At 37.4% G+C, this 26376-nt stretch overlaps 1 protein-coding gene across 1 annotated transcript in view; it reads left to right on the top strand.

Moving 5' to 3' along the window:
- The window catches only part of SLC4A10 (solute carrier family 4, sodium bicarbonate transporter, member 10), a gene marked incomplete at its 5' end in the record, with an annotated part of 90131 nt that overhangs the window by 59101 nt on the left and 4654 nt on the right, over positions 1–26376 (top strand). Inside the window, 10 exons of the mRNA XM_010288505.1 lie at positions 8909–9014; positions 11889–12050; positions 12299–12412; positions 12919–13080; positions 15835–16086; positions 17419–17487; positions 20099–20272; positions 20923–21045; positions 24473–24540; positions 26238–26354. Of these exons, the coding sequence (XP_010286807.1) occupies positions 8909–9014; positions 11889–12050; positions 12299–12412; positions 12919–13080; positions 15835–16086; positions 17419–17487; positions 20099–20272; positions 20923–21045; positions 24473–24540; positions 26238–26354 (1347 nt within the window). The remainder of the gene's footprint in view (positions 1–8908; positions 9015–11888; positions 12051–12298; positions 12413–12918; positions 13081–15834; positions 16087–17418; positions 17488–20098; positions 20273–20922; positions 21046–24472; positions 24541–26237; positions 26355–26376) is intronic.

The raw sequence follows: 26376 nt of genomic DNA, 5'->3' as shown, positions 1-26376 counted from the left end.
TTTGGTTTTATTTAAAATTCTATTAATTAATCAGAATCCCAAATTGATTTTTGAAGGGTATTACTTACTCGCTGCTTGCCCTTTGTAACTGTCTTCATTGAAGTAGAATGTGCAGAGCACGCAGAATGGAAAAGAGCAGCAGTTGTCTTCCTCCAGTTACAGCTATTGGCCTGTCCCATCCTACAGTGTTGGAATACCAGCACAACAGTTTTAGATTTTCCAAACACAATTCCTGAAGGACAAGTGTCTTCCACATGTTTAGAAGAAAGATTTGACCCCTGCCTGGTGGTTTCAAATACATACATAGCTATCAAAATTATTTGATACAATAGTTTTGTAGTTATTTATGGTGTGGTCCATGGCAACTGACCCCACTAGTACTGAAATGACTAGCTGTGGGCATAGTTATAGGCAGCATAGCTCTTATGAGATGTGGCTTATATTTTTTTAACCTTAAAACCTATTGTTGGAAACGCCAGTATGCATATTGATTATCTTGTAAGAGCACATATGCTGATTCCAAGGATCTGTGCTCTGAACACAGCAAAGCAGTAATTCCAGCCTGTTCTCAAATGACCAGTGCTTTCACAGCAGCCTTGGTGCTGCTGAACTTCATGGGTTTGCTGTGCAGATATGCACATACTAGTCGGTCCAGACACAGTGGCCCAGAACATGAAGGTATCACAATTATCATCCCCATGGGATCATCACAAGACAAGACATTTCAAATAACCCTCAGTCCCTGCTCAAATGTCTGTACATGTCTCAGTTCCAGAAAGATCAGAAACTAGTAGACGAATAAGCATAAAAGCTTACTTGAAATGGAAATCTCATTTTTGTGTACTTGAAGTTGAGGAATACTGCTTTCACAAGGAATGAGAAGGTTTTTCTGCTGCAGCATCTGACTCCAGTCCTTCAACTTGTAGTTTAGATGGGTAACAAACTTGGGCTGAAACTGGTCCTGTCCTTAAAGGACCAACATACTCTGTTACAGAAGCTAATTAGTATCTGCTGTTTTGCTAATTAAAACAGCTGTTTGCATTTTCCTCTTTGGGGATTTTAAAGACAAGTTTTTAATTGTTAGTAAAGCCTTGGCAGTTCTTTAATTAGCAATGGGTGAACTTCAAAAGGTTGAGCAACTCATTTCTCTTTGAATGCTCAGCCAAAGCGTATGTAAAAACTTTATCTTGGATCTGCAATTCTATGCTGGAAAACTCAGGTTATACTGTAAAATTGCTGTTTTCTGTATTCTGCCTGTTGCCTGCTCAAAAAGTTGATGCTAAATAGGTCGGGACACTGTACATATTTGAAGCTTTCAGTGTAAGCTGTGGCCCAACCCTCCTCTTGTCTTCCATGGGCTTTCCAAGGGTGCTCGGGTGTCCACAGCTAGTCCATCTGCATCCCAGTACTGTTGCCTTTGCCCTGGTAAAGACATAAGTTTGACCCGGGTGAAGTCATTGGCATGCTGTTTGTACTGTCCTTTGGAGTACTAGAAAGACAAAGAAAACAGTAATTTAAAATGGTTGGTATTTCCATCAGATTGGAACCATATTTCAAGTGAGGAAAAAACCCCGTTCTTTATTTTGGGTGGGTTTGAATTCTGTCATAAACAGTCTGTTGCAGGAGTTGGATGTAAAAGACTGCAGTGCATGCATCTCCTCTTACAGGAGTCGTTACTAGTATCTACCATAACAAACCTTAGAAGACTATAGAAAGAAGATTCAGAACAGTTGGGATTTTTTATGTTTTTTTAAATCAAGCAGACACAAATGTTTGAAAACCAGCTGAAAGTCCTCCTAAGAGATTTCTTAGAAATTCGTATTGACCGTTTTAGGTAGAAGGTAGGAGTTTGAGTTTCTTACAGAATTCTATCACAAAAAGACAAAAATACCTTTTGTTGCATGATCTAATTAATGTAGAACTAGTCCTATTGCACTTTTTACTCCTTTTCTTTATTATACCTGTTTGTTACTCTGTGTTGAAATATTGTCCCTAATCCTCAGATGATCTACTTGCAGGCAAATCTGTTCAGAATTCATATGTAACTTTCTCTTAAAACACCATCTTTATGATAAAGAATAAGGGATTTAAGAGCTAAATCTAAAGAAGGACAAAGACATCCTGATTTTCTGCATGCTAGTGTGCTGCAATTGTTTTCTTTTTAAACTGCATTGTTTTGAAGGTATTTAAATACAGTAGCTACATTGTTTATTAAATAAAATATACATACTTTTTGATCTGAGCCTCTCTCCTCTCTCTCTCTCTTTTTTTCCTGTGACCTTTTTGTATTTGTCATGCCATTAGCATTTGTAGGTTGGCATAGCAACTCTGATTTCTGCACTCTCCTCCTCCTGCTTTTTCCTACCCCTGTAGCAAATATATTTCCAGTTAGTGAATCCTGTCTAGGACACTGATGCACATCAGTTTTAATATATATATTAAATATTAGGATATCATTGTTGCTAGGAAAGGAGAATGCTACAACTAGATGGATTAAAAGCAGAGGTTCTCAAAAGGAAAACAAAGTAAGCATTGTGGATGAAAGGAATGTGATTTAGAAAGCAATACAGTATTCTTTAAAATACAAACATTTTAAGATAGTTAGAATACAGAATATCAGTTATTTCTCAGTATGAGGTTGCTTAGACCTTGGGACTTTATATACCTTTTGGTTTTTATTAATTCTTTTTTCAGAGTGATGAATTCGTGTTGTTTTTAATAATTCTTTACCAGAAGTTACTCAATTATTAACAGATTACTTTGAATAATTTTAAAGTGATTTCTTGGCATCGTAATACACATATTGCAATCTGTCTTAGTATTGACATGCACTTAAGCATTAGGAGTAGAAAATCCCACTCTGATGTAATTAGGGAGCCAAGATCATGTCAATCTCAGTATCTTTTGCAGGCTATAGAAACCATGGCTTCTAGAAGGCATTGTGAAGATTAGTTTTGTGCATACCGCTGTTTGCACGAGCAAGTTTTAATTCTTTCATTATCTATATAACTTAGTACATTATTATTGAATGCAAATTATGTTGTTTTATACCCTGTATTTCTTAAGCTGCAGGTGGAATGAGAAGAGTCAGTGATGATAAGCACAGAATTTCTCATTAGGATCCCAGGCACGTAATTGAATTCTAATTCTTGTAATAATTTATTTGACCTTAGATATAAGTATAGATTTCTTTTCCCCTTCTTTACTGTTTTTTCTTTTTCCCCTACAATTAAGTAACTGTGCCATATCCTGTGTGTTTTTCCCTAAGAATGTCCCTCTTCTTCCCAGAACCAGGCAACGGCCATCATTGAGTTTAACTTCTGGTTCCCTTTTGCTTCTTGACAAGCCCTAGAATCCAGTAATGATTTTTCTTTATTCTGTTTATTCTAGGAATTGCCTATGTCTGCCCAACCCAATTGATTCATTTTTCTCCTTCTCCCTCTTTTGAGCCCAGGGAGCACCCACCTTGCTTCATTCTTTCCTACTACTCAGCCCCTCCACTTTGGAAATGCGTCTCCTTGTTAAGTAATTCTCTACAGCATTCAGTTTGTAGTTGATAGCTGGTCTACACAATGCCTTCAAAATCTAGCAAGGCTTAGATTGTGGTTTTGTTACAGTACATTTATGTGTATTGTTACACTACACCTAAACAATCAAAACTTGAGCTGACCATATAGCATTATAGTGTATTACAGTATATTATTTCTGAACCAGCGTTATACTGAATCTCTTCTCTTCAGGTGTATGTTTTTCTAACTTTGGAAGCAGGATGAAGTGACATCCTAGAGCTATTTCTCAGTGAAAGCTTACAGATGAATTGTCAACATCTCATGTAATTACATTTACTTTTCTGCCCATTAACTTCTATGTATGGCAGTTACATACCCCAGAACTGCTAAGAATGCCTGGACTGCATACTGCACCAGGCAGCTAATAAAGACCAACCTTTATGAGTGACAGTCAAGGTTAAAAAAAAGTACAATGTGATTATAAATCTGTTTTTCTAGACTTTCCCCTTGACAGAACAATGTTCTTCTCCTGATGTGCTGTCCAAAGAAACCTGATTCTTTGAGATTTCATCACTGTAACATCAGTTCCACCCCCCCCTCAGATTTGTATCTCACACTCTCTATGTGTGTGTGAAATTTGTTATGCTGCTGAGTGCATTGTCTAGGTACTTTTATAAGCTTTTCTGTTTTCCTCCTCAACTTCACTAACTAAACTATCTAGACTTACAACTTTAAGGAATATATGTGGATGCCTACCAGTGTTTGTGATTGTCACAGATGGGCTACTTAAGTTAATGACTCAATGGTCTAATTCAGGATGGCAGATCTCATGAATAAATGAAGAAAAAAATCTTGTCTTGCCATGGCAGCTGTGCTTTGAAAGGGTTTTGTGATACTGAGAACAGAACTTAACTGAAAAGTCCATTTCCCATCGGTAAATTCCAGTCTATTCTCCACTGAGACTTTGATTCTGTCATTATGAATGTTGACATGAGAAGGAATATGGTAAATACAATGCCAGGGATGTACAGGTGTTGTAGGTATGGGACAACAGAGAAGTCATCGTCTGTGATGTTGTTGTCCCCTTCCCGTAGCAGTTGTTAGACAAACAGAAGGACTCTGCCTGTTATTCATATGAAGGTGGTATACTTGGAGATAACCTAAACATGCATAGCATTTTGCTTTCGATGTACTTTCCTTCAGCCTTGTAAATACAACTTAAAGAATACTTACACATACATTCTAATACCTTACTTTTAAAACAAAATTAGTGATGTTACCTTCCATTGCATACCATCTTATTCTGTCTCTGTTATGTGATCAGTGCACAGCACACTCACAGAGTGTACTCTGTCTTAGGGAAAAAACTTCCTACTCATATTAACAAATATGTGCTCTGATACTCAGTGAGACATATTGTTTAAACAAGCACATTTTGTAACTTATTTGTCATACTTGCCTGTTGGTTTTTTATTAATATAAATATTCATATTGAGGAAATCTCATTCTCTATTTTAAGTGAGCCAGAAAGAGATTTTGCCCATCTAGGAAGGAGAGGTGGTAAGTTGGCTAGTTTCTTGTTTTGCAGTAAACAGGAAGTTACAGTCAGGATGAAAGTCCTTTTAGTACAGAACCCTTCACCTGACTTGTTGTTGGGCAACAATGATGTTTATCTTTTATTGCTGACCTACAAAGGAGGGGGGAAATATTCCCCAACTTTACATATAAAATAACAGGTTTCTAATTTGCTAACCTGTATTCCCTTTCCTATTGTCCAAAGAAAGAGGGATCATACAGACAGTCTTTTTGATGCTGTTAAGGGTAGTAATAGCTACTCCTTCGGCTGAACAAACACCGCTAGTTGTCTGAGATATCCTGAAGCTGCTGTTGTCAAATCCTAGCGCTGTTCTTTGAAAAAAGGACAAGTTGTAGGAAACACCGCACACAGCGAAGTTATGATGGCTGCCTCAAGTTGATGAAATTGATGAAATTGAGACTTAGGAAACAGAAGCAAAAAGAGCTAGGAAAAATGAGTGGAGGTTGGGAGGACAAAGAAAGGAAGGGGGCTGCCATCAGTGTACTATATACTGTACTATTATAATTGGATTGGTGCTGAAGATGTAGCTGAAGTCTTGATCCTTCTGTAAAAGGGAGCAAGGTACAGGCTCTGGAGGATACCAGTTTGTCAGCCAGTCCTGAAATGTATTATTTCTAATCTGTTTTTCGTCCCCATCCTGATTTGCAGTAGATTTCTTGAGCACCTTGGAAGATGTAAAGGCAATAAAGGCTCCTTGCTCTGGTTATTTTTCTAGCTAGCAGGTTCAGGCCATTATTTTTCTGTTACTTTCTCCTTTTGTCAGATCTGATCTTATGACAGTTCTTCTGCAGTTTCTTGAAGACTGTCTTGTCTGAAACGGTTTATTAGTTTACCTCAGATGTATAAACTACTTTGTAATAGGCTGTATTAGATGTTTAAATACCCTCGAAGAAAGCAAGCTCCACCAATTTCTCCCTATGGACATTTTAATTACAGAAAGGAGTGAGTGACCTGTGACTGGATATTTAGTGCCTTTTTAGTTCTCTTAGCCTCCAGCTGCTGTGAAAACAAAAGCATGAGTCACCATAAACCCTCTCACATATGTGCCAACCCATCATGGATGTCACAGATACCATGCAGCATATAGGCCCCCATGTTTAGACATCTGAATTGCTCCCAGGAGATCAGAATGTCTTGCAGTAGCCAAAAGGGTAAAGATGCAAAAAGAATTGTTCTGTCATCAGTGTGATGCAATGGGTATGTTGTGAGATTGGCAGCAGAGATTTTTTTTTTCCCCCCACTATAGTGACGCCGATGCTTTTGCTACTACAACCAGTGTCAGATTCTTCCCTGCCTATATTCTAGCCATAAAAGCAAGCAGTTTCTTCCTAGCCATGATGAAAGAGAATCAAATGAAGCATTCTCTATCTTCTAGCATAACAAAGATGATTGCTGACTCCTTGTCACTAAAAGGCATGGGAGTACATTGCTAAGTTGGTACTGTATTTGGAGCTGAATATGTTGCTTAGAAAATATAGGTGTATGTATAGTTTCTTGCTCATTAGTATTAGCATAAACTCCAGAGAGGTCTCTTGTAGTGGGCAAGTGCTTAGTACTTTAAACAACTTTACAAGAACTTAAGAGCATTTGAACCTCCAAGAGGCAATACATTTTTACTTATTTCAGTCTCATGAGTGATATTTTATCAAGAAAATAGAAAGATGTGTTAGTGGTTAACAATTCAGCATATTTTACTTTTTCTCTCGAGAACTGACCTCTCAGAGTAAAAAAAAGACGGAGAGACTAAAAGTTTTAAAAGATTAAAGTAGAAAGCCTTATTTCACTAATGTGAGTTTCTCCTTGCAGGTCAGTTGAGTTGGGAAATAGTCATCATTGAAGCAATTAAATCTGTTATGAAATGTCACATTTTGGTAGATAAACTTTTATGTTCTGACACGGAATGGTACCACCAGTTGTGTTTTCTGGGCTGGACAGGGAGTGTCTTGCTGTCTCACATTTCTATAATGTTAAGCAGTTAGTGTCATGCTGGAAGACAGTTGTACCATGATACAATCTCACATCAAAATGTCAGTCAGTGTTGCCAAAAGACATATAATATTGAAAATAGTGTAATGTTAGATCTATGAAACCACTGAGATCATTGTTTGAATGATCTGTGTACAAAAGCAGGATCTGATCTTTACAGTTAGGGCCTAATTATGGACCCATTCACTGACAAAAGCTGGGTGCAGGGTGATTTTGGTCTGCATGGGTGGAGTTTGCACAAGTCACTTGCTGGTGAACCATCTGCCACCGGTAAATGCCTGTGAAATTTGGTAAAGGCCAGACTGGAATGCTGTGAAGGAGGAAAGTGGTATCGATGTAGAAGTAAACAGGGTGATGATCTCATCTGAAGGTGAATTACTTAAGCTGTATTAAACTACAGCTTCAGTTGTCACTTTTCTGACTTTCTGACTAAGTAAATAGAAATTTTTGTTTCTCTAACTTAAATGTAATTTTGCAGTTTGTGGCAAGTGTAGCTGTACCATGTCGTGTTGGTGACATGCAGAGTCTTCCCTTCTAGTGAGAAAGTGACTGTGATTGAACAGCCCACATCACCTTGGCCTATCAGTCAAACCCCAATGGGCCATTTCCCAGTGTCTGGCCAGTCTGTGATCAGCGATGGACATCAGGGGCAGCTCCTGTGCTCTCAGGAAACAGTAGTAACCTGAAATAGCCACCTCTGTATTGCATGAACATCAAACACTCCCTTGCGATAACATAGACATACCGTTTGTTGACTTTACTATGCTACTGTAGCTCACTAGTAGTGATGTGCTTCATTTAATCCATTTTGTAATATTTTAAGCTATGCATTGAACACACATTCATTCTGCACTTGGGGCCTGATCCAAAGTATATTAAATGTTTGAAAGATCCAGTCTACTTCGATGACTGTTGGCTCAGGCCCACTATTTCTCTGAATGCTGTTGCTTTTTTTTTTTTGCTTTTTGTTCATGGGCTGTAAGGGGTTTTTCTTTCTTTTATAAATAGCTGCATTTAAAATCAATCTCTATGTATATATTAAATGCAGCTATTGTAATTGAAATATTGTGGCACTATTCTGTACTCATAATGTAGATGGTAGAATTTCTTGTATAGAAAATATTACAAATCTAGATGAGAATTGTAATTTTGTGGAAAGATAAACAGCCACAGAGAAAATAGATGGCATAGCTAAATGAATAAAGTGATACTCTTCTAGAACTGGAATGCAAATGTATGCTTAATATCTTTCCACTCTATAGTCAGATGTTACCCTGTCCCCAGCTACTCCTTAAAACTTTATCAGAAAGGAGAGTACAGAATTTATTTGCAGCCATCATAAGCATGTTAAAATACTAGCAGGATAGATAGTACTATAGATTTTTAAAGTAGAATTAATTTAAAGAGAACTATAAAGCACATGTGACATCTTGGAACCTACAGAGTATCCTGTATGTTTTGAAGGCTTTGTCAAAGAAAAAGCCTCCCACAGTTGCTTCAGAGGCTTTAAAGTCTTAATTCTGATTTTAAATTGCCTATTTGCAGTATTGTCCTCGCACACTGCTTCGTCACATTTTGTGTATTAAAATACACAATTTAAAATGAAAAGCATGCTTTTAAAGCAGCTGTGGGGAAAGGAAAAACAATGGACACAGAAGTTCGCAGAGCTTTTGGTGCTGGACTAAAATTATCATTTGAACTAAAATTATCTGTCAAAGTAGAGCACAATTTCAATATGTCATAAAGTTCATAATTTGGCTTAATATATGATACATTTTTTATTTTTAAGGAAAAATACATTATTTCATCTTTTCAGATGCAGTTGTGTGGAACCAGAACGGCCTAGCAATAAAACCTTACGATACTGGCAGGACTACAATATATCTGCATCTGATGTGCCATGGGGGAACCTAACTGTGTCAGTAAGTGAAATACCGGAACTTAATAAATAAAGGCATAAGCATAAATGATTTTTTCTCTCCTCCTGCAGCAAATATATTGAAAAAAATAACATGTTTTTTCTGATCATGCTTGTTCAAATAAAGCATAAAATGTACTTAACTGAACAAAGATTAACATAGACTTTGTAGTCTTACCTCCTTTTCTAAGCATTTTGCAGCCTTTGGTAGTACACGCTAAAGCAAGTATGTGCATTTGGTGCCCTGCTTTTGAAAGTTCTTGACACAGCAGCACAAGAGTTTGACTGAGGTTAAGTCTAAACATGTCAAATGACAACGGATTTGTCCTAAATTCTGCCAGATGGCAAAACCAAAGTTGCCTTGTGTAGAAAGACTCCAGAAGCATTTATTTTCCCTAAAACATTCTTACAGCTGTTTGGGGTATAAAGGAGAGGAAGGGGAGAAATTTTGTAACATTTTCTTTTCAGTGACCAAATTTCTTTCTTATGTAGGCCTTCAGTGTTACGTATGTCTTAGTTGTATAATTTTTTTTCCAGGAGAGGGATGCAGGGTGGGGAACAAGCTGCAGACGGTTTGGATAGCTTGCATGGATATGTAACTTGTTTCTAAATGGTACACTTTTCTAGGTTTAAAGTATTTACTACTTAAGGTTTGCCTTCTTTCAAGCAACATTTACAACTTGGTTAAAATGTCATATTGAGATCAAGCCACTACTTTTTCTTACAAATGGACAATTGCATTACCCACTTCATCAAAGAATTGAGTGCAAAAGACACCAAACTGAAGGATTCTTTCAAAAATATAACTGAATTAACCCCACCGTAGGCATAACCAAATGAAACACTTAAAAGACAATCCAGTGGACCATCTCCAGCAGATACTGTTTCTTCTTTCAAAGGCAGGAATGCAGAAGAACTTGTGTCTTCCTGTCATGAGTTAAGCAAGATCTACCTTCCATGACTGGTCTGTCTTGATAGCAAGGACTACTCCTCTACTTTCTTGGTGTGGCAACAGCAGAGATAAAGTTGAGAAATGCTGGCCTGAGGGATTCCAGCAATCCAGAATGAATATTCTCAAAATTGCAGCACACTCTAAGAGCATCTGTGCAGGGGCAGACTCCTCCTCTCACTTTCTCAGATCTCTTGACAGTGTTTTTCAGAGTACATTTGCAGCTGAGGAGATTTAAAATAACAGATTTTGTTTTAACTATAAATGTAAAAGACTGGCTGCATTATATAAAACCCTTTAAAACTTCTGTAAAAGCTTATTACCAAAACTTGAGTTTACACGGGTAGCCATGTAACCGACCAACTTTTCCCATGAGTTCCTATAGTTGTAAAAGAAATAACTGAAGTTTTTCATACTTCCACATATTTATTGCTTGCAAGCATCATCAGGAATCTTTACTTTTCCTGGTCTAGAGAACTGCAGTAAAAGGCTAGACCTAGCTGTCTCTAAATATGTGGTCAATCTCACCCCACTGTCTTTTTTACTGCTCACTTCTTCCTGTTGTTTCTTGTGTCAGATTTAAAAGTTTCAAGTTTTTGGAAGATCTAGATTGGTAATCTGTCTTAAAAACACAGTTGTACCAACAATTTTTCTTGCCATCTAGGACAAAATGAGTCTGAACAAAGTGTTTAATCTCATGGTGGCAAAATCCTTTTCAGTAATTGTATGATGAAACTCATCCCTGTGGTGTGCCAACATGAAGGTCTATCTCAGGCCAGGACAATTTTCCTGTTTGATGTCCCAGAATCTTGAGAACTTTTTCTGGATTTCCTGAGAATTTTTTTCCTCATCTAAAAACCTTTATTTCATCAGTCAGAAGTGCCTTATATTAATCCCAGGTTTACTTATATACCAGTATATAAAGTTTGCCTCCCTTTGTCTCACAGTCATCAAATAGCAACTGTGGCTTTTTTCAAGCCAGCCTTTGTTCCCAGCCAAATTTTCTCATAACATGTCAAGCCACAGTATTGTGACGTGAGTCTGATGAGCCAACAGCCCAGTTTATTTGATAGTAAAAGATCCTGATCTGGCAGGATATTGCTGCCTGGAATCTCTGTTTCTGGGCACTGCATTTCTTTTTACTTCATACGTGTGGAGGGATTTGGGAAGGAGAGGAACGGATTGCAAGTCCAGAGCTGTGGCTTACATTTTGAGAGGTACTTTCTCTCCTTGCTACCTTGGAACAAGAATGATTTTAAGCAACGAAGGATAGTATTGGAGAATTACTAGATATGTTTTCTACTGTATCTGCATATTTGATCATATATTCTATTGAATAGAATTAATGTTACAAGTTTGGGGTTTTGCATTTGATCATACTGGTTTTTTTAAGAAAAAGATAATCTGTGGAATGTGCTGCCCCCATGTGGTATTAAATGTGTTGGTCTCCTTTTAGGCTAATATTGTACATACAGCTTTCTCTTGGATTGCTCAGCCTGTGAAGTTAAAACAAAAAAATTGGTTCTTGAGAATGCACCAGGAGCAATCTTTCTCTTGGTAGCTTTTGAACTTTGCTTTCCTCTTTTGGAAGGACATAGGAAGTGCAAATCTGTGTTTGTAAACAGAAAATAAATAAGTGTACTTGTTCAGTTTGAAATAAATCTGGTTTTATATTAATGACTTTATTTATGTGACTTCATCAATTTAATACTGGGTAAAAAAGAGATTCTTTGAGGGTTTGAGAGTTCTTCATGCAGACTAGATACAAACATCAGGAGTTTTAATTTTTAAAAGAATAAATATCTAAACATGATTTTATTATCTCTAGTAATGCAATCTGTTTGCAGTTTGGGAAAGTAATTGGAAAAAAAATAATCAGTGTAAGCATGGATATTTTTCAGAACAATACTACTTTGCTCTCCCTGATAGGAATGTAAAAAGTTTCATGGAGAGTTTGTTGGACGAGCCTGTGGTCATCATGGCCCTTATGTTCCAGATGTCCTCTTCTGGTCTGTTATATTATTCTTTTCTACAGTAACACTGTCGTCCACACTGAAGCAGTTCAAAACTAGCCGATACTTCCCAACAAAGGTGTGTGCCATTTTTTTAATTCAAAATTTGTCATTAGTCATGTGTAAGCATGAATTCCATCTGCATTGCAAATTCAATTAACAGCTGGTGAAGTAGACACTGCATCTTTTCTCTGTTAGAAAATTGTGTCGGAATAAGCATGGTTTTAGCTGTAGGCACAAAATGACTTAAAACAGTGAAGAAAAGTAAGTCCTAAAATCACACATGAATGTTTTAGTTAAAATTGTAATTTCTCTCAATAATTGTAGGTACGATCTGTGGTCAGCGATTTTGCTGTATTTCTCACTATTTTGTCCATGGTTTTAATTGACTATGCCATTGGGATTCCATCACCAAAACTTCAGGTTCCAAATGCTTTTAAGGTAATTTGTTGATAAATTGCACTGCCTTCTTATTGTGACAAAGTAGTGTGCTGTAGTGGGTTTATTATAATTTTTTATCATCAGGGAGTAGTGATACTATTCTGAATTTTTCATGTTCACCAAGTACTGTGTAACCTCTCTGATTAATGGCCTGTGTAAGTGAGCCGCTCCCATCAGGACCCTTTATGCTTCCTAATGTCTTCTGTGTAAGGACCAAACTGTCTCAAATTACACAAATCCTAGACTGCTGTAGTGTTCTGGGTCTCCTTCCAAATTCCGTGCTCACTGTTCCAAATACAACCGAGTCTGTAATGTCCCAGATGATTTTATTATATGTAACTTCTCTTTTTGGTATCATAGGAAGTTTAGGATTTTTCTGTGCTCTTACATAGATTCATTTTAAAGGAAATCTTATCCTAGTGGTGTTTTTGTATGTATTCTTGTGAAGTTGAAATGTCAATAATCCTTAGAGTTCTGACTGGTCATGCATGACTGTCTTTTTATAGCCCACCAGAGATGATCGTGGCTGGTTTATTACTCCTTTGGGGCCTAATCCTTGGTGGACAGTGATAGCTGCTGTAATTCCAGCCCTGCTTTGTACTATCCTTATCTTTATGGACCAGCAGATCACAGCTGTCATTATCAATAGAAAAGAACACAAACTAAAGGTATTCAGTCAAATAGTTATATTTTCACTGTCGTCTTCTGCTTCAGATTATGTAACGTACCTTCATCGACTTGAATGTGCTAATTTATACTGTGTTACATAGCACCTACTTAAATTGTTAGGCTTTTCCTCTGTTGGTCTGTGTAGTACCTGTGCCCCCTGTCAGTGATTTGCTGCCTTACAGAAGTCTTTATGAATGTGATTTGGAGCAGAGATTCTCAGTCAAGAAAGTGCTATCCTCTATGCTCTATTAGAAGTATGATGCCCATTCACCTAAAGAAGAAAATCGGGAAGTTAGTAATTTCTTTAAGTGCCATAATATTAATTGCCTGTTCAAATATCGACAGTGTTGTTTTGCTGGATTGGATTTTGAAGAACTATTCAGGGGTTATTTTGTAATACAAGATTTTTTTTTCTCTCTTCATCTTTCTCTGTGGTTCTACCCATCCATATTTTTTTTAATGCCTGTCCTATCTTAAAGAAGGAGGAAGAATAAAACTGAGCTTTAGAGGCACAATGGGTTCTTAAAACAACATAGGACAACTTCCTGCTCTGTTCTCCAACACTTTAGTTGCCTACAGATGGAGAGAGAAAAAGGGACATCACCCCTCTGAAAAACTGTTGGGCAAAATCTAGCAGCAGGTTTCTGTACATGTATATGCAGTGAGCTTCGGCTTTTTTTGACATACTTTTAATAAGCAGCAATCCAATCCCAAGTTGCTTTAGCAAATGCATTTGCAACCTTCACTTTGCACTGCCTCTTCTTGGATGATTGTGACATTTGATATGTTCTTTTTTTGCCCTCTTTGTCAGCCTGGCTCTTCATGTCAATCCATAGCATTGCATGTGGTTAACTTGACAGATGCAGGAATTTGCTGCCAAGCTTTGGAATGTGTTTTTTCAGCACTGGCATCTGGGAGTCAGATGGTCCTCCTGGCTGCCCCCTTGTCTTGCTGCGTTTTAGTTTTGCTGGGGTCTGGTGTAGCATCACCTGTTGCTATGCTTCCTTTTCTTCCCATATGTCAGGTTCCTCAGATCATGTATGAATGTGAGGAAATGCTCTCGGATTCTGTATGCATTAGCAGATACATTCCTCATAAATGTGTCAGAAGGTAAAAAAAGGTGTCTCTGTTAGGATTTAGAATTAAATTCTTTCTTTGAGTGCATTGTGTGTGTGTAACTAATATCCGTGTTTGACACATCTCTGAGTTTGTCAAGATGTGTCTTTGAGATAAGACTTAAGCACTTCTGGGGCGTGAGGGAAGGTTGCTAGAGTTGATTCTTCTCGTTTTCTTTACATGAATTCCCCTTTTTAAATATGTAAGCAAATAAGATGGCATTTTCATTTCGGTATGTGGCTTACATTTTCATAAACCCAGACGCTTCCCATTTTAGAAGTAAAAGTTGTCTTCAGAAAGAAACGATTTGTTTGCTTCCAACTCGTTTCCCCCTCTTTTTTTATACTTCCCATAGCAAATTCTGAATAGTGCACATTTCAGCTTTTGGCAGTCTCTGTAGCAAACCCTTCCAAGTTTAGTTTAGTTACTTTTTTTATGTCAAAAGGCATTTGCATGGATTTACAGGCAAAATTATGGTTCAACATATTCACATTGTTTGCATGAACATGACTGTTTCATGAGACCATGACATTGGATTTGTTGCCATATTGTAAAATTTTGTGGAGATAACGAACTACCTGACTTTCTAAAGGAAAATAGCTTGAGCTCCTGCTTGCAGCTGCGTGTTGATCTTGGATAATTACTAAAACTGAAAAGAAATATCCCTCTCAGCTATGGTAACAGATACCTATACAACCACGCTTGATGCAGATCATTGGTCATTTTCAAGTGCAGGTTGTATTTGCAGGTTTTAAAATGTATCTAGGATTTGACCAAACAGTTTTATCCACTACTACAAAAGCAAAGCAACATCCTCCTGTTGGTAAATTTATGGAGTATTTAATGACTGCAGAGATGATCCAAAGCCAAAGGTTTTGTACTGACTTCTCATATGAATGTATGTGATACTACTTTTAAGTATTGAATAGGGAAACCAGTAAAACAGTATCTGATTATGAGTATTATTTTATAGTTTAATGTATAGCTTAGTTATAGCTTATCTTAATTTCTAGCTATCCATTCTTAGGTAAGATGAAGGTACGTTAGTGAAAACTTGTTACTATCAGTGTTTACCATCTATAAAAACTTTAAAAGGATTGATGTGGTTTTATGGCCCTTTATAACCTAAACTGACTTTGCAAATTTTAACTTAAGAATTCTTATGTAGGAAAGAATCAAAATACATATTTTTCTGCCTCCTGTGTAAGGATGGATGGAGGGTCTACTAAGATTAGTGCAACGAAAAAGTTGTCAGTGCAGCTGGATGTTCTGTTTACTGTTACCGACAGAAGAGATTTAGTTAAAACAGATGTATGTCTTTTTCATTGTCTTACTAGTATCTCTTTTATAAGCAGGAAGGGTATTTGGTGCCCATTGTAAAGTGGATTTATGATATGTTCACTTAACTTACAACTGGAATGAGTCTAATAAGTATTAAGCATTTCTTGTGAACTAGTAGGAATAACCAGTTGGGTCACTACTGAGCCAACCTGGATGGCACATAGAAAGGTATTTTTTCCTACAAGTTGCAAATTTTTTAATTATCTCTGACTGTTCATTAGGAATGCCTGCCAGGAGTGTTCTCCTTAATTCAGATGGCATTTTATATCTTCTTGCTGTCACTACTTTTTTAACAGAAAGGATGTGGATACCATCTTGACCTACTCATGGTGGCCGTCATGCTTGGAGTGTGCTCTATTATGGGATTGCCGTGGTTTGTTGCAGCCACTGTCCTCTCTATTTCCCACGTGAATAGCTTAAAACTGGAATCGGAGTGCTCCGCTCCAGGGGAGCAGCCAAAATTTCTTGGAATTCGGGAGCAAAGAGTCACAGGGCTCATGATTTTTATCCTTATGGGCTCATCTGTCTTTTTGACAAGTATTCTTAAGGTAATTTGGGGAAATAAGGAAAAGCTAAACAATACTGCACTGCACTGAGCATTTCACTGTTGTCACTGCACTGAGCATTTCACTGTTGTTACTGTGTTATTTAACAATTGCCGTTTCCAGGCACATTGTGTAACATTATGGTAATAGTAATGATAACCTGAATGGAATTCTAATTTTGCATAATAAAATTGCTAGGGACATCTAACATTTTTCAAATAAAAACCTTGTAATGCAAATCTGGCCTAACTGAAATCAAAGGGAATTCTGCCATTGACCTGTAGTATATGAAGATTCACCCTTTGTCTATACTTTGGGCCCATGGCAAATTATCATGAAACAGTCTTGCTAAGTTATACCATTGAGTAAATTTATGTACAAAATTTAAAAACATTTTGTGATTTCTGGATAATTTAAAAATATTTTCACAGTTGCAAGGGAAGTTCTATGGTTCTTTTCTTGGAAATGAACATGAAAATTCTCTCATGCAGTTTGCATACTCAAGACAGCTCACCTTGAGCTTTCAGTGTCCTGAAACTGGGTGTCTACTTACATGCATATATAATACCATCTCTATAGATAATACTTACTGTTTTTAAGAATTATCTGGCCTCTGTGCAGGCAGTGAGAGTTTTGCCACTGGCTTCTGTAAGATAAGAATTGAGACTTGCATGTTGTCATAGTGAAGGCAGTAAGCCCTTAGAACTTGTACCTCCCAGTAGTATTTTGTTAAGTTTATCATAAAGCCTTCACTTCGAAAAGACACAGAACATGCATTTTGTGTATTTAGTATTTAAAACAGGTATTTTTCTATGGAAATACTCCCTCACCTACACACTGTATACTGAGAGACTGAACATTTAAAACAGTCTCTTACAAAATGCATTCCATAAAAGTAATTTACCCATTTTTAAATGCATATAGCACAAAACATATATTTTAGCAGTATGAAGTATTTTATGTGTGTCTTGGAAATTTTTTCCATAGCTTTACTATTCAGATGCTCTCCTGAGCAGTCTTTTTAAAGAATGTAAGCATGTATCAAACACTTTCATTTTTCGTATAGTCCTGTTAGTTTTATTAATAGTGAATAAAGTATATTGTAATAACTGGTCATGAGAAGAAAATAAAACTATGGAGCCAGATTCTTCTTTTGCTTTATACTTTGAGAAACATTATTAATTTGTAATTGAGTGACTGTGAATTTACAACTTGTCTGATTAATGCAGGCATATGGCACTTTGAATTTCAACTGTTTAGAATGTCTTTGTAGAAGCATTTAAAATTGTTAGATGGTATTTAATATGCTCTTCCTTTTCTCTGCTTGTTGTGCAGTTTATTCCTATGCCAGTACTTTATGGAGTATTTCTTTACATGGGTGCTTCATCTCTAAAGGGAATTCAGGTAAAATGGATTTATGAAGAGTGTTTTCCCGATGATGCGTTCTATAAAATGTGTAGCTATTTTTACTATATTATTTCATTATCGTTTGTGTATAATCTTAAAGGAATGTTGCCAACCTTAAATTCTTGAAAGTGACTCACTTAAAAAGGAGAATAGATTTTCTCTAAATAGAGTATTCCCTTTAGGTAATGTGCTCCAATTTTTTTGTTTTTTAGGTGCTTATTTTTCTGTTCTCCCTTGTTATTGAGGGAATTTTGGCTGAGCCTAAAAACTGAGTAACAGCTATCAGGATCTCTTCCCTCTCCCCTGCCTCCCCATTCACTTGCTTGCCTGCTGCCTTTTCAGTTTCCAAGTTAGTGCCTTTGTAGTATGCTTGATCTTGAACTTTGCCTATGTGAGGCTTTTGGCTGACTTGCCCTAAAACTAACATAGGTTTTGAAGATACTTCCTGTGCAAATAAATGCCCCAGGCAGGGAAGTGGAACTGTTGCAGGTCCCATGCTACTTAATTTCTGGTCTCAGGGATGAAGGGCAAGTCTAGTGGAAGGGCAGCATGCCTGCAGTGGCCTTAAGTAGGAGCCCCTGGCAGAAGCCAGGCACTCCAGCATTCAGGTCAGGGTTGGTAATGGTATCCTATGTACCATTTCTCCTGGATGACTGCAGCGTTAAATGGCATAGTGTCAAATCTTTTAGACCATCTGATGCAAACACTCAGCTTTTCAAGTGTGCCTTTGCTATTGAAAGTTGAGATATCGATACACCTGACAAGACAATTGAGAACGAACAATCACATGATGAAAACACGAATTATACTATGCAAAAGGTTGTCAAATACAAAGAGCAAAGAAAATGCCTGATTGTTTCTTTCATTATATTTAAAATTTTGATTGCAAGTTAAGAATGTCTTGCCTTTTTTTAGCTCTCTATTATTTATAGGCAAAGCTGGCAACATCTGTTGTTTTTTGAATGGTGTTTTCTATGCAGAGGCTCTTCTTTTATAACTTTGCCTAGCTCTTACCATTTGGGTTGATATTCTGAGAAGTGTAGTTTGGCTTTTACTGAGGTTTAGGTAATTTCAACTTAATATGGTTCAGCTGTTTCTCAGATATGAGAGTACACTATTGAGGAGTGTTTTTAAGGCATGCTAAAATCTGGCTATCTTTACTTGGAAAAGAGATAGCATCCCCTTCCCATTCTCCCTCCCCCAAGCTGGGACAAGGAATTGAGATTTGATAAGATGGCTTTTGTGGGAGGATGTGCTTTCGGCTGTTTCTGTGAAAAAGAAATCTGCTCAAATCTGGCCAAATTATAAGCCTTTAAAAGATGCAGTTTGCACATGCTCAGTAAAAATTCCTGAAACTTTAAATTCCTGAAGACTGTGAATATAGCATGGCTCATCCATGCAGGGAGAAATGGTGCATCACCATCATCATGGTGCCATAGCAGCTGACACGAAGTCTTTGGTCAGTATGGAGCCAAATAGCTCTGAAAAACAAGCACCTCTTATGTACATTCCTGACAGCATGGCAGTTGGCCTTCTGGCTGGCGCTTTTTTTTTTTGTTCCTGATTTTGTGAAGAAAGTGCAATAGGGAAAAAAACTAGCCTGGGGTAAAGTGTCTGCTGAAGTAAACTGGAAAAAAAAAATTATCCACAGGACATAAAAGACTGAAGAGATCCCTCCATGATCAGCTCTTTGTGTGCTAAGTGAAGCAGAGCTCAGTTATTGAAAAACAGAAGTTTAGAATGTATTAGGCAGTGTAATAGTGCGTATACCCAACAGGATCAACCAGTTCTGGCTGGCGCTTTTTTTTTTTGTTCCTGATTTTGTGAAGAAAGTGCAATAGGGAAAAAAACTAGCCTGGGGTAAAGTGTCTGCTGAAGTAAACTGGAAAAAAAAAATTATCCACAGGACATAAAAGACTGAAGAGATCCCTCCATGATCAGCTCTTTGTGTGCTAAGTGAAGCAGAGCTCAGTTGTTGAAAAACAGAAGTTTAGAATGTATTAGAAAGGCAGTGTAATAGTGCGTATACCCAACAGAATCAACCAGCTTCCATTCAGTTTGATTGATAATTGGTTCACATCTACTTTGAAGTCTGGCTTTGCTTAACTTTAAGAGTTCTTGAATTGAAATCTTAGCAGTATTATTTTAAAGTAGCTGTTTTCTTTATGTATAACATATTATGCAGTTACGAGCAGGATGTTTCCTGGAGTATGACTATAAAGAATGTAATTCAGTGGAATCGAGTATCTCAGCACATCTGCAACAGAAATACCTAGGGAGACACGTGTATTAAAATTGAAAGGAACTTAAGAAGTATGACTAACCAAATAATTAAACTTTACTGAAATAATACAATTCTCATTCTTACTGTGGTGGCTCATCCTGAGAGAAGATGAGTCCTTTACCACTGTTGGACTAGTATAGATTCATGGCTGATGAGTGTAACTGAGGTAGTCTTTTTCTATCCTGAACTTCTGCACAGTTTTTGCCTTTAGAATAACAAGCCAGATTCTTAGGATATTCAGGATTTCTTAGGCAGTATGTGAATGTCAGCATAGGTGATCCTACAGCTCATTTTCATGCAAACTTTTAAAAATTTCTCTTTCAGCTTTTTGACAGGATAAAGTTATTCTGGATGCCTGCAAAGCATCAGCCAGACTTTATTTATCTGAGGCATGTTCCTCTTAGAAAGGTCCATCTCTTCACTGTAATTCAGCTGAGTTGTCTTGTGCTTCTGTGGATTATAAAGGTCTCAAGAGCTGCCATTGTCTTTCCTATGATGGTATGAAATAGTTTTTATTTCCTCTAAAAATCCCTTTTCTTTTCACTTGTGGATAGTTATTACTGAAGAAAAAAATTAATTGTGGGCAGGTAATTACAATATTGCTTTGATACAATGTTCAAGGACAATTCATACTGTATTAAGTAAGGAAAAATTCTACATATAACCTCTAGTTTGAGTGTAGGTTGCACCGTGTTTATATATGTGGATAGCCCAACTGTGTATTCTTTTAGGGAAAATTCTCATCTTAAAAAATTATACATTAAAATTCATTTGATGTTTTTATTTAAGGCGTAGTGCTCAATCATTAAGGAAGAACGAACATTAAGGAATATTGTTCATTGCACTGAAGAACCTTACTGATAGTTCTGTGTCTTGCTGGAAATAAAAGAAAAATCTATTCTGCTGCTTACGTGATTTCTCTCTGATTATTTCACTAATTGAAAAGAAACAATACCTACTCATCTCAGTGATTGTTAAATGTTTCAAGCTGTACCTCATCTGAACAAAGGTTAACCAGCTGTTGACCTATCCAAATTAAAAGATAAAATTCTAGCTGTAAACTGTGGTCACTTTTGAAAGTATTCCTCTACAAGCATGTCAGTTTTGCTTGCTTAATTTCCTGATTCTTTGAATTAATGTCTTTACAGGTCCTAGCTTTGGTATTTGTCCGAAAACTCATGGATTTCTTTTTTACTAAGCGGGAACTCAGTTGGTTAGATGATTTGATGCCCGAGAGCAAGAAAAAGAAACTGGAAGATGCTGAGAAAGAGGTAGGTCATGGTTTCAAGTTTTTTTTTGGTGTGTAGCACTTCATCAATTTCTCCTTCGGACATTTAGAGAAACTTCTGTAAATAAGGCATATTCCATGCAACAGGCAGACCTGTTAACAGTATACAAGCTGTAATATTTTAATGTTTTGCGTAAGTCCTTTTAAGGTTACAAATCTAATAGGCTTAGGTGGGGATGTCTCTTAGATGTAGATTCTTATGCTGCCACACTGTCATATAACACAGTATCTGCAGTGCTCCTGGGATTGCTCCTGAGACCCACTCCAGATGATGTGCAGGGATGAACCTGTGTCTGTAGGAAAGCCCTCAGATGCCTGGGGCAATTTGATGGTGCGTTGAGACTGGTCTCATCCCTGCTGGAGATGCTGAGGAGAGCGCTGCAGAATTTAAGGGGCATGGCACGTCCCAGCTACATCTGAGCCGTACATAGGTCACACACTGTCACCCTGTGCCCTCCCCAGGCAGCAGTGCCATAACCCTGTGCAGTATCCCTGTTACACTCTGGGCCAGCATTTTCCTTCTGCTACTGCAGAAACAATTTACTTCTACTTTCCAGTGAAAAGGTCAGTGACACTGCTTACCCCTGTTAACCAAACCCTCAGACTTCTCCTTGCAGCTGGTGGCGCTGCCACCCAGTTGACTGTTTCGGATCTGGACTCCGCGTCTCTTTTCAAAGAACATGCATTTTGGATTACTTCTTACAAACTTGATATAGGACAGATTCTTGCACATTTCCACTCAGAATGTTCCTATATGTGAAACACATATCTTTCTGATTGTAGATTTCTTACCAGTTTTGCATCTTTTTGATAGCATTTTAATCTAGCTGCTGCTTCATGAATTGCTTGTTTGAATATCGTATAAAACTGTGGGAATATAAAGTGTAAGGGACAGAGGTCTTTGTCCTTTGTCCCTGATATCAGCCATCTAATCAATGTCAGCTGTTAGGGGACATCAGTACTGGGCCCAAAGAAATCAGTGACAAGTCTTGAAGGAAAAACACTTAACTGCAGGAGCAGTAGGTAGATATGTTGGTGTCAGGTTATTTTAGATGGGCGTCCTGTGTCCTGCGCCAGCACTTTTCAATAGTAACATGGCGTGAGGCTCTGGTGGCAGTGAGAAGTGAAGGTGCAGACGATGCCACATGATCTTGGCATGCTGTGGTCACTTCTGGGCAGGAGTGCTCTGAGGACAGTTGTGCATATGATCTCTAGGATGCCCTGAAGACCTCTGCAAAGCCCAGGACCTGTGAGACATAACCTTTTCGTGGTACAAAGGTACTGCAAAAACTAGACAATGTGAAAGGATAAATCAGCAATTTATCCTTAGGGATGCCCTAAGATGTGATCTGAGACCAGTGAGATGGTGTGTGTAGGGATTCCCATTGGTAAATCTATTTGCAGAAATAGGACATGAGCTAATAATTTGAACGTGTAACTATGAAAACTAGGTTTCTCTGCCTTCAGGATTCTTCTGTGACCTTTGACAACTCACTGCCTCATCTGTAATCTGGAGAACTGTAACTTTCATTTCTTTGACACGCTCAATATACTTTCATAGAATACGTTTTGGGGAAAAGGTTTTACCTAGGCCATAAACATCATGCTGATTGTTTACTATTTAGTATGTGCCTGTAAAACTACCAGGCTGAAATTAAAATATGTGAGTCATTGTTTTCCCCCTTGATTTGAAGCAGACCAAATAGTTGTTTCATCACAGTATCTGTTGTCATCACAATTCAGAATAACCAAAAGTAACCCAAGGTACCTCTCTTCTTGTGGGTCTGGTTATTGGAAAGAATTCCTTGTTACCCTTATGTTTTGGTTATATGTCACTTTCCTTCCTGTGCTTGATAGGATGGCATCAGAAAACAAAACTGGGAAAATCTACTGGTGTTACTTTGTTTCATTCACTGTCTATTTTGAGAGGTTATTTTTACATATTTTGGCATTTCTAAATATTTGGAGCTATTATTAAAACTGTTCAACTGTCAAAAACTTATGAAGCTGTGAAGCCTGGAAATGACAAAATTAACTAGTAATAAAACTTCTGACATGTAGCCTAAGGAATTAATTGGAGAGTTGCTATCACACGGCTTTTAAAAATAGAAGTATTCTACCCACAAGAATATTCAGAAATACAGTTGACAAGATCTGAAACTTACTTGATTGGATCCTAATTTCATCACTTAAGTGTTTTTTGTATTTTTAGGCCATATTTTTCCAAGGCTTTGTACATTTATAGTGGATATTGTAATATGCCTCCTTCTCACAGACCTCCTTTGGAAGCCACTTAGTTGTTAATCAATTAAGTCTTTCTAAGACAGGAATGAACAAAGTGACTTCTCTCATTTGGACAAAAAAATGTTGTGACTTTTAAAATAGTTGTAATAGAAAAACATAGAAGAAACAGATTTCTGTGCAGAGAGGACTTAAATTCTGTTTTGGAAAATTGTACTGGCTCTTCTAGCTAATCCCAGTTTACCAATGTGTATGATACATGTGGGGCTTTGGGTGATCTGCCAGAAAATGGTATGCTCTTTTTGGGAGAGACAGCTCGCACTTCCAAACAGGTACCGGGGTAAACTGTTACAAAGCCATCTAATAAAGGGAAGAAAGACATGGAGGTCTCTGGGTGTCTGTTACGCACATACACACACGGTGCAACAGTTCAGGGCAGATTTGGTGGTTGCATTCATGTGGAGGCACATAAACCTCCTGGCTGTGGTTTTTATGACCTAACAGGGGTGCAAGCCTTGAGAATCCTCCCATGGAGCCTTGAGCTGATGTCTGAAAGACAGAGCGTTATTTTCCTTTCTTCTTGCAGGCAGGACACAGTGCTTGAGGGGTGCTGTTTTGTTCTCCTCTCACCCTAAGATAGATTTTCTAAATTTGTAAATATTTGACAAAAAGATTTTTGGTAGTTATGTCTTCTAGTTCACTTCCTGTTACTCTCAGAAGTTTTTTCCCTGTTCTTGTGAAAACTCCTTTTGGTGTCTTGTTTCACTACCTTTCACCGCAATAAAATTTTATCAGTATTAAAACTGTGTGTGCAAACTTAAATTTGGCTTCCCTAATTTTTGCATGTTAACATTGCAATGTATATCCTGTTCTGCATGATATTTAAAATTCACCATACAGTTGCTCGCTCAGTGTTACTAATTTTTCTCTTTATTGCTACAAGTGTCTCCTCTATTGGGCGTTGAAAAATAACATTAAGTGAAGATACATCTTTTAAGAGAGAGAGTTTTAAATGTCAAATATTTAAATTAAAAGTTGAAAAGTATTTTACTTTCAGAATGTCAAATAGATACTTAATATTAAAGAAAAGGGGAAAAAGGATAAAAGCGTGTAACTTGCACTCCTCACGACACCATATCCTGTCTCATGTCTAAATTCCTTCCTCCTAGGAAGAGCAAAGTATGTTAGCAATGGAAGAGGAGGGGACTGTTCAGTTACCACTAGAAGGACATTACAGGTAAAATATACCTTTCCTCTTTTAGGTGAGTTGCAATTAAACAAATAGAATAAACGTGCCACAATATTTATTCTTAATTGCTTACTGAATGTCAGGAGGATGTTTTTCTGATAGTAGAGTACAGATAGGTGAACTGAACTGTATACTGCAGCATTTATCAAGTTCAGCCGTTTTCTAGGCTTTCCACATGATTTCACAGTCCCTAGAAAAAGGACACACTGAAGGCTTCCCATGGGCAGGACTGCAGGATCAGGCTGTTCATAATGAACCTTGGCTTCTGACATGCACAGTATGAAAGGAAGATGTAGAGCAGGTCAAACCCTTTGTCCTGATGCTAGCAGGAAGCCAGGAAATGTTTTGAACGCACCCCAGAACAAATAGGTTCTTACAATATTACATTTTAAAATGTTCTAATTAAGATCCTGTCTATGTGAGATAGTAAGTGAATCAAGAGCTGTCCAGGGTAGGTAGGCATGGTGCCAGGCTGACACAACTTCAGCATGAAAACCTTTGTTGTAGATAGTAAGAATAGACGTGGCCAGCCCATAAGGACTCTCATTTAGTTTTCAGAAAGTAAGTTCTTAATAAAGATTTGAAATATCTGCTGATAGTAACCTCTGCATTAATACTGAGTTCTCAGGAACACTATCTCAGACTGGCCTCCTCTTACAATTTAACACAAAGTTACCCTAATGTTTCCTAAGGCAAGTAACTGTCTGTGTCTGAAAAATCCCAGCCTATTTCTTACTTTTGATTCACCACACTTCTGATGGTCTTTTTTTTTCTTCTTTGGTCCATACCCTTTTGTTCTGTTTTATATTAGCAATACTTAGCTCAATTTATGTGAAGTGATCTATATGGATCACACAACCCTAATAGGTGTGAGGTGTGATCTATATTGATCTATTACAGTGTGTTTACTTAGGTAGGGTTGCCTGGATAATACCTGACTTTCTGTACTGTAAGGGTAAGAGTCCTGCAACTAAAAAGAGGAGTCAAGGCATTGGTTGATACAGTGGTTCCCCAAAACACTGTGAAAACAAGTTTACTGAGGGCTTACTGAATGTCAAGCCATACATAAACCCTGAAGTCAGGAATAATATCAAGGCAGGCCCTTAAAACATTTAAGACTTTATTATTCTTAAGTGTATAAATACATATTTGGAGCAGTCCAGGTAAAGCTGGGGGCATAATGGCTACGAAGTGCTGCTTAAAGCTACTGATTAGCGTGTTTAATTGGGGCATTTTTATTAGAGCTCTTGAATCTTTGATTGCTTTTAAAATTGTTTTAAAAGCAGGTGGAGTTTCAGAGCATAAGTACTTGGAGAACTGTTAGGAACTCTTAGGATTCTTGTTTAATCCAACTATGCCACTGGCATGCTGTGAGATCTTGGGCAATATTTAATTTCACAGTTCCTCATTTTTCTCTGTCTATTAGTTGGAAGTGAAACAATATATTTTATTGATGATACTGTGATTAACTGCTGTTGGAGGAGGAAAATGCTAAAAAAGTGCTAAGATGTTTTAAGAGAATACTTAAGTAATCGTTCAGGATTTTTTAAGTTTAACATAATTTTTTAACTTACATCGCACTTGCAGTCATCACTCTCAGTTTTCAAGGACTTTTGTAGAGGTAATAAGTAACAAAGACTGATTGCTCATTGTTTTATTGTGTATTTACTTTTATTCTTCCCTAGAGATGACCCATCTGTGATAAACATTTCTGATGAAATGGCAAAAACTGCTGTGTGGAAGACATTGTTGATATCCTCGGAGAATGCAAAAGATAAGGAGTCAAGCTTTCCTTCGAAAAGGTTTTACTCTTTTTTTTTACTA

This window comes from Phaethon lepturus, unplaced genomic scaffold (assembly GCF_000687285.1).
Source record: "Phaethon lepturus isolate BGI_N335 unplaced genomic scaffold, ASM68728v1 scaffold3646, whole genome shotgun sequence".
NCBI lineage: Eukaryota > Metazoa > Chordata > Aves > Phaethontiformes > Phaethontidae > Phaethon > Phaethon lepturus.
The sequence above is the reverse complement of the archived record's forward strand: the minus strand, read 5'-3'. Positions and strand labels throughout refer to the sequence as shown.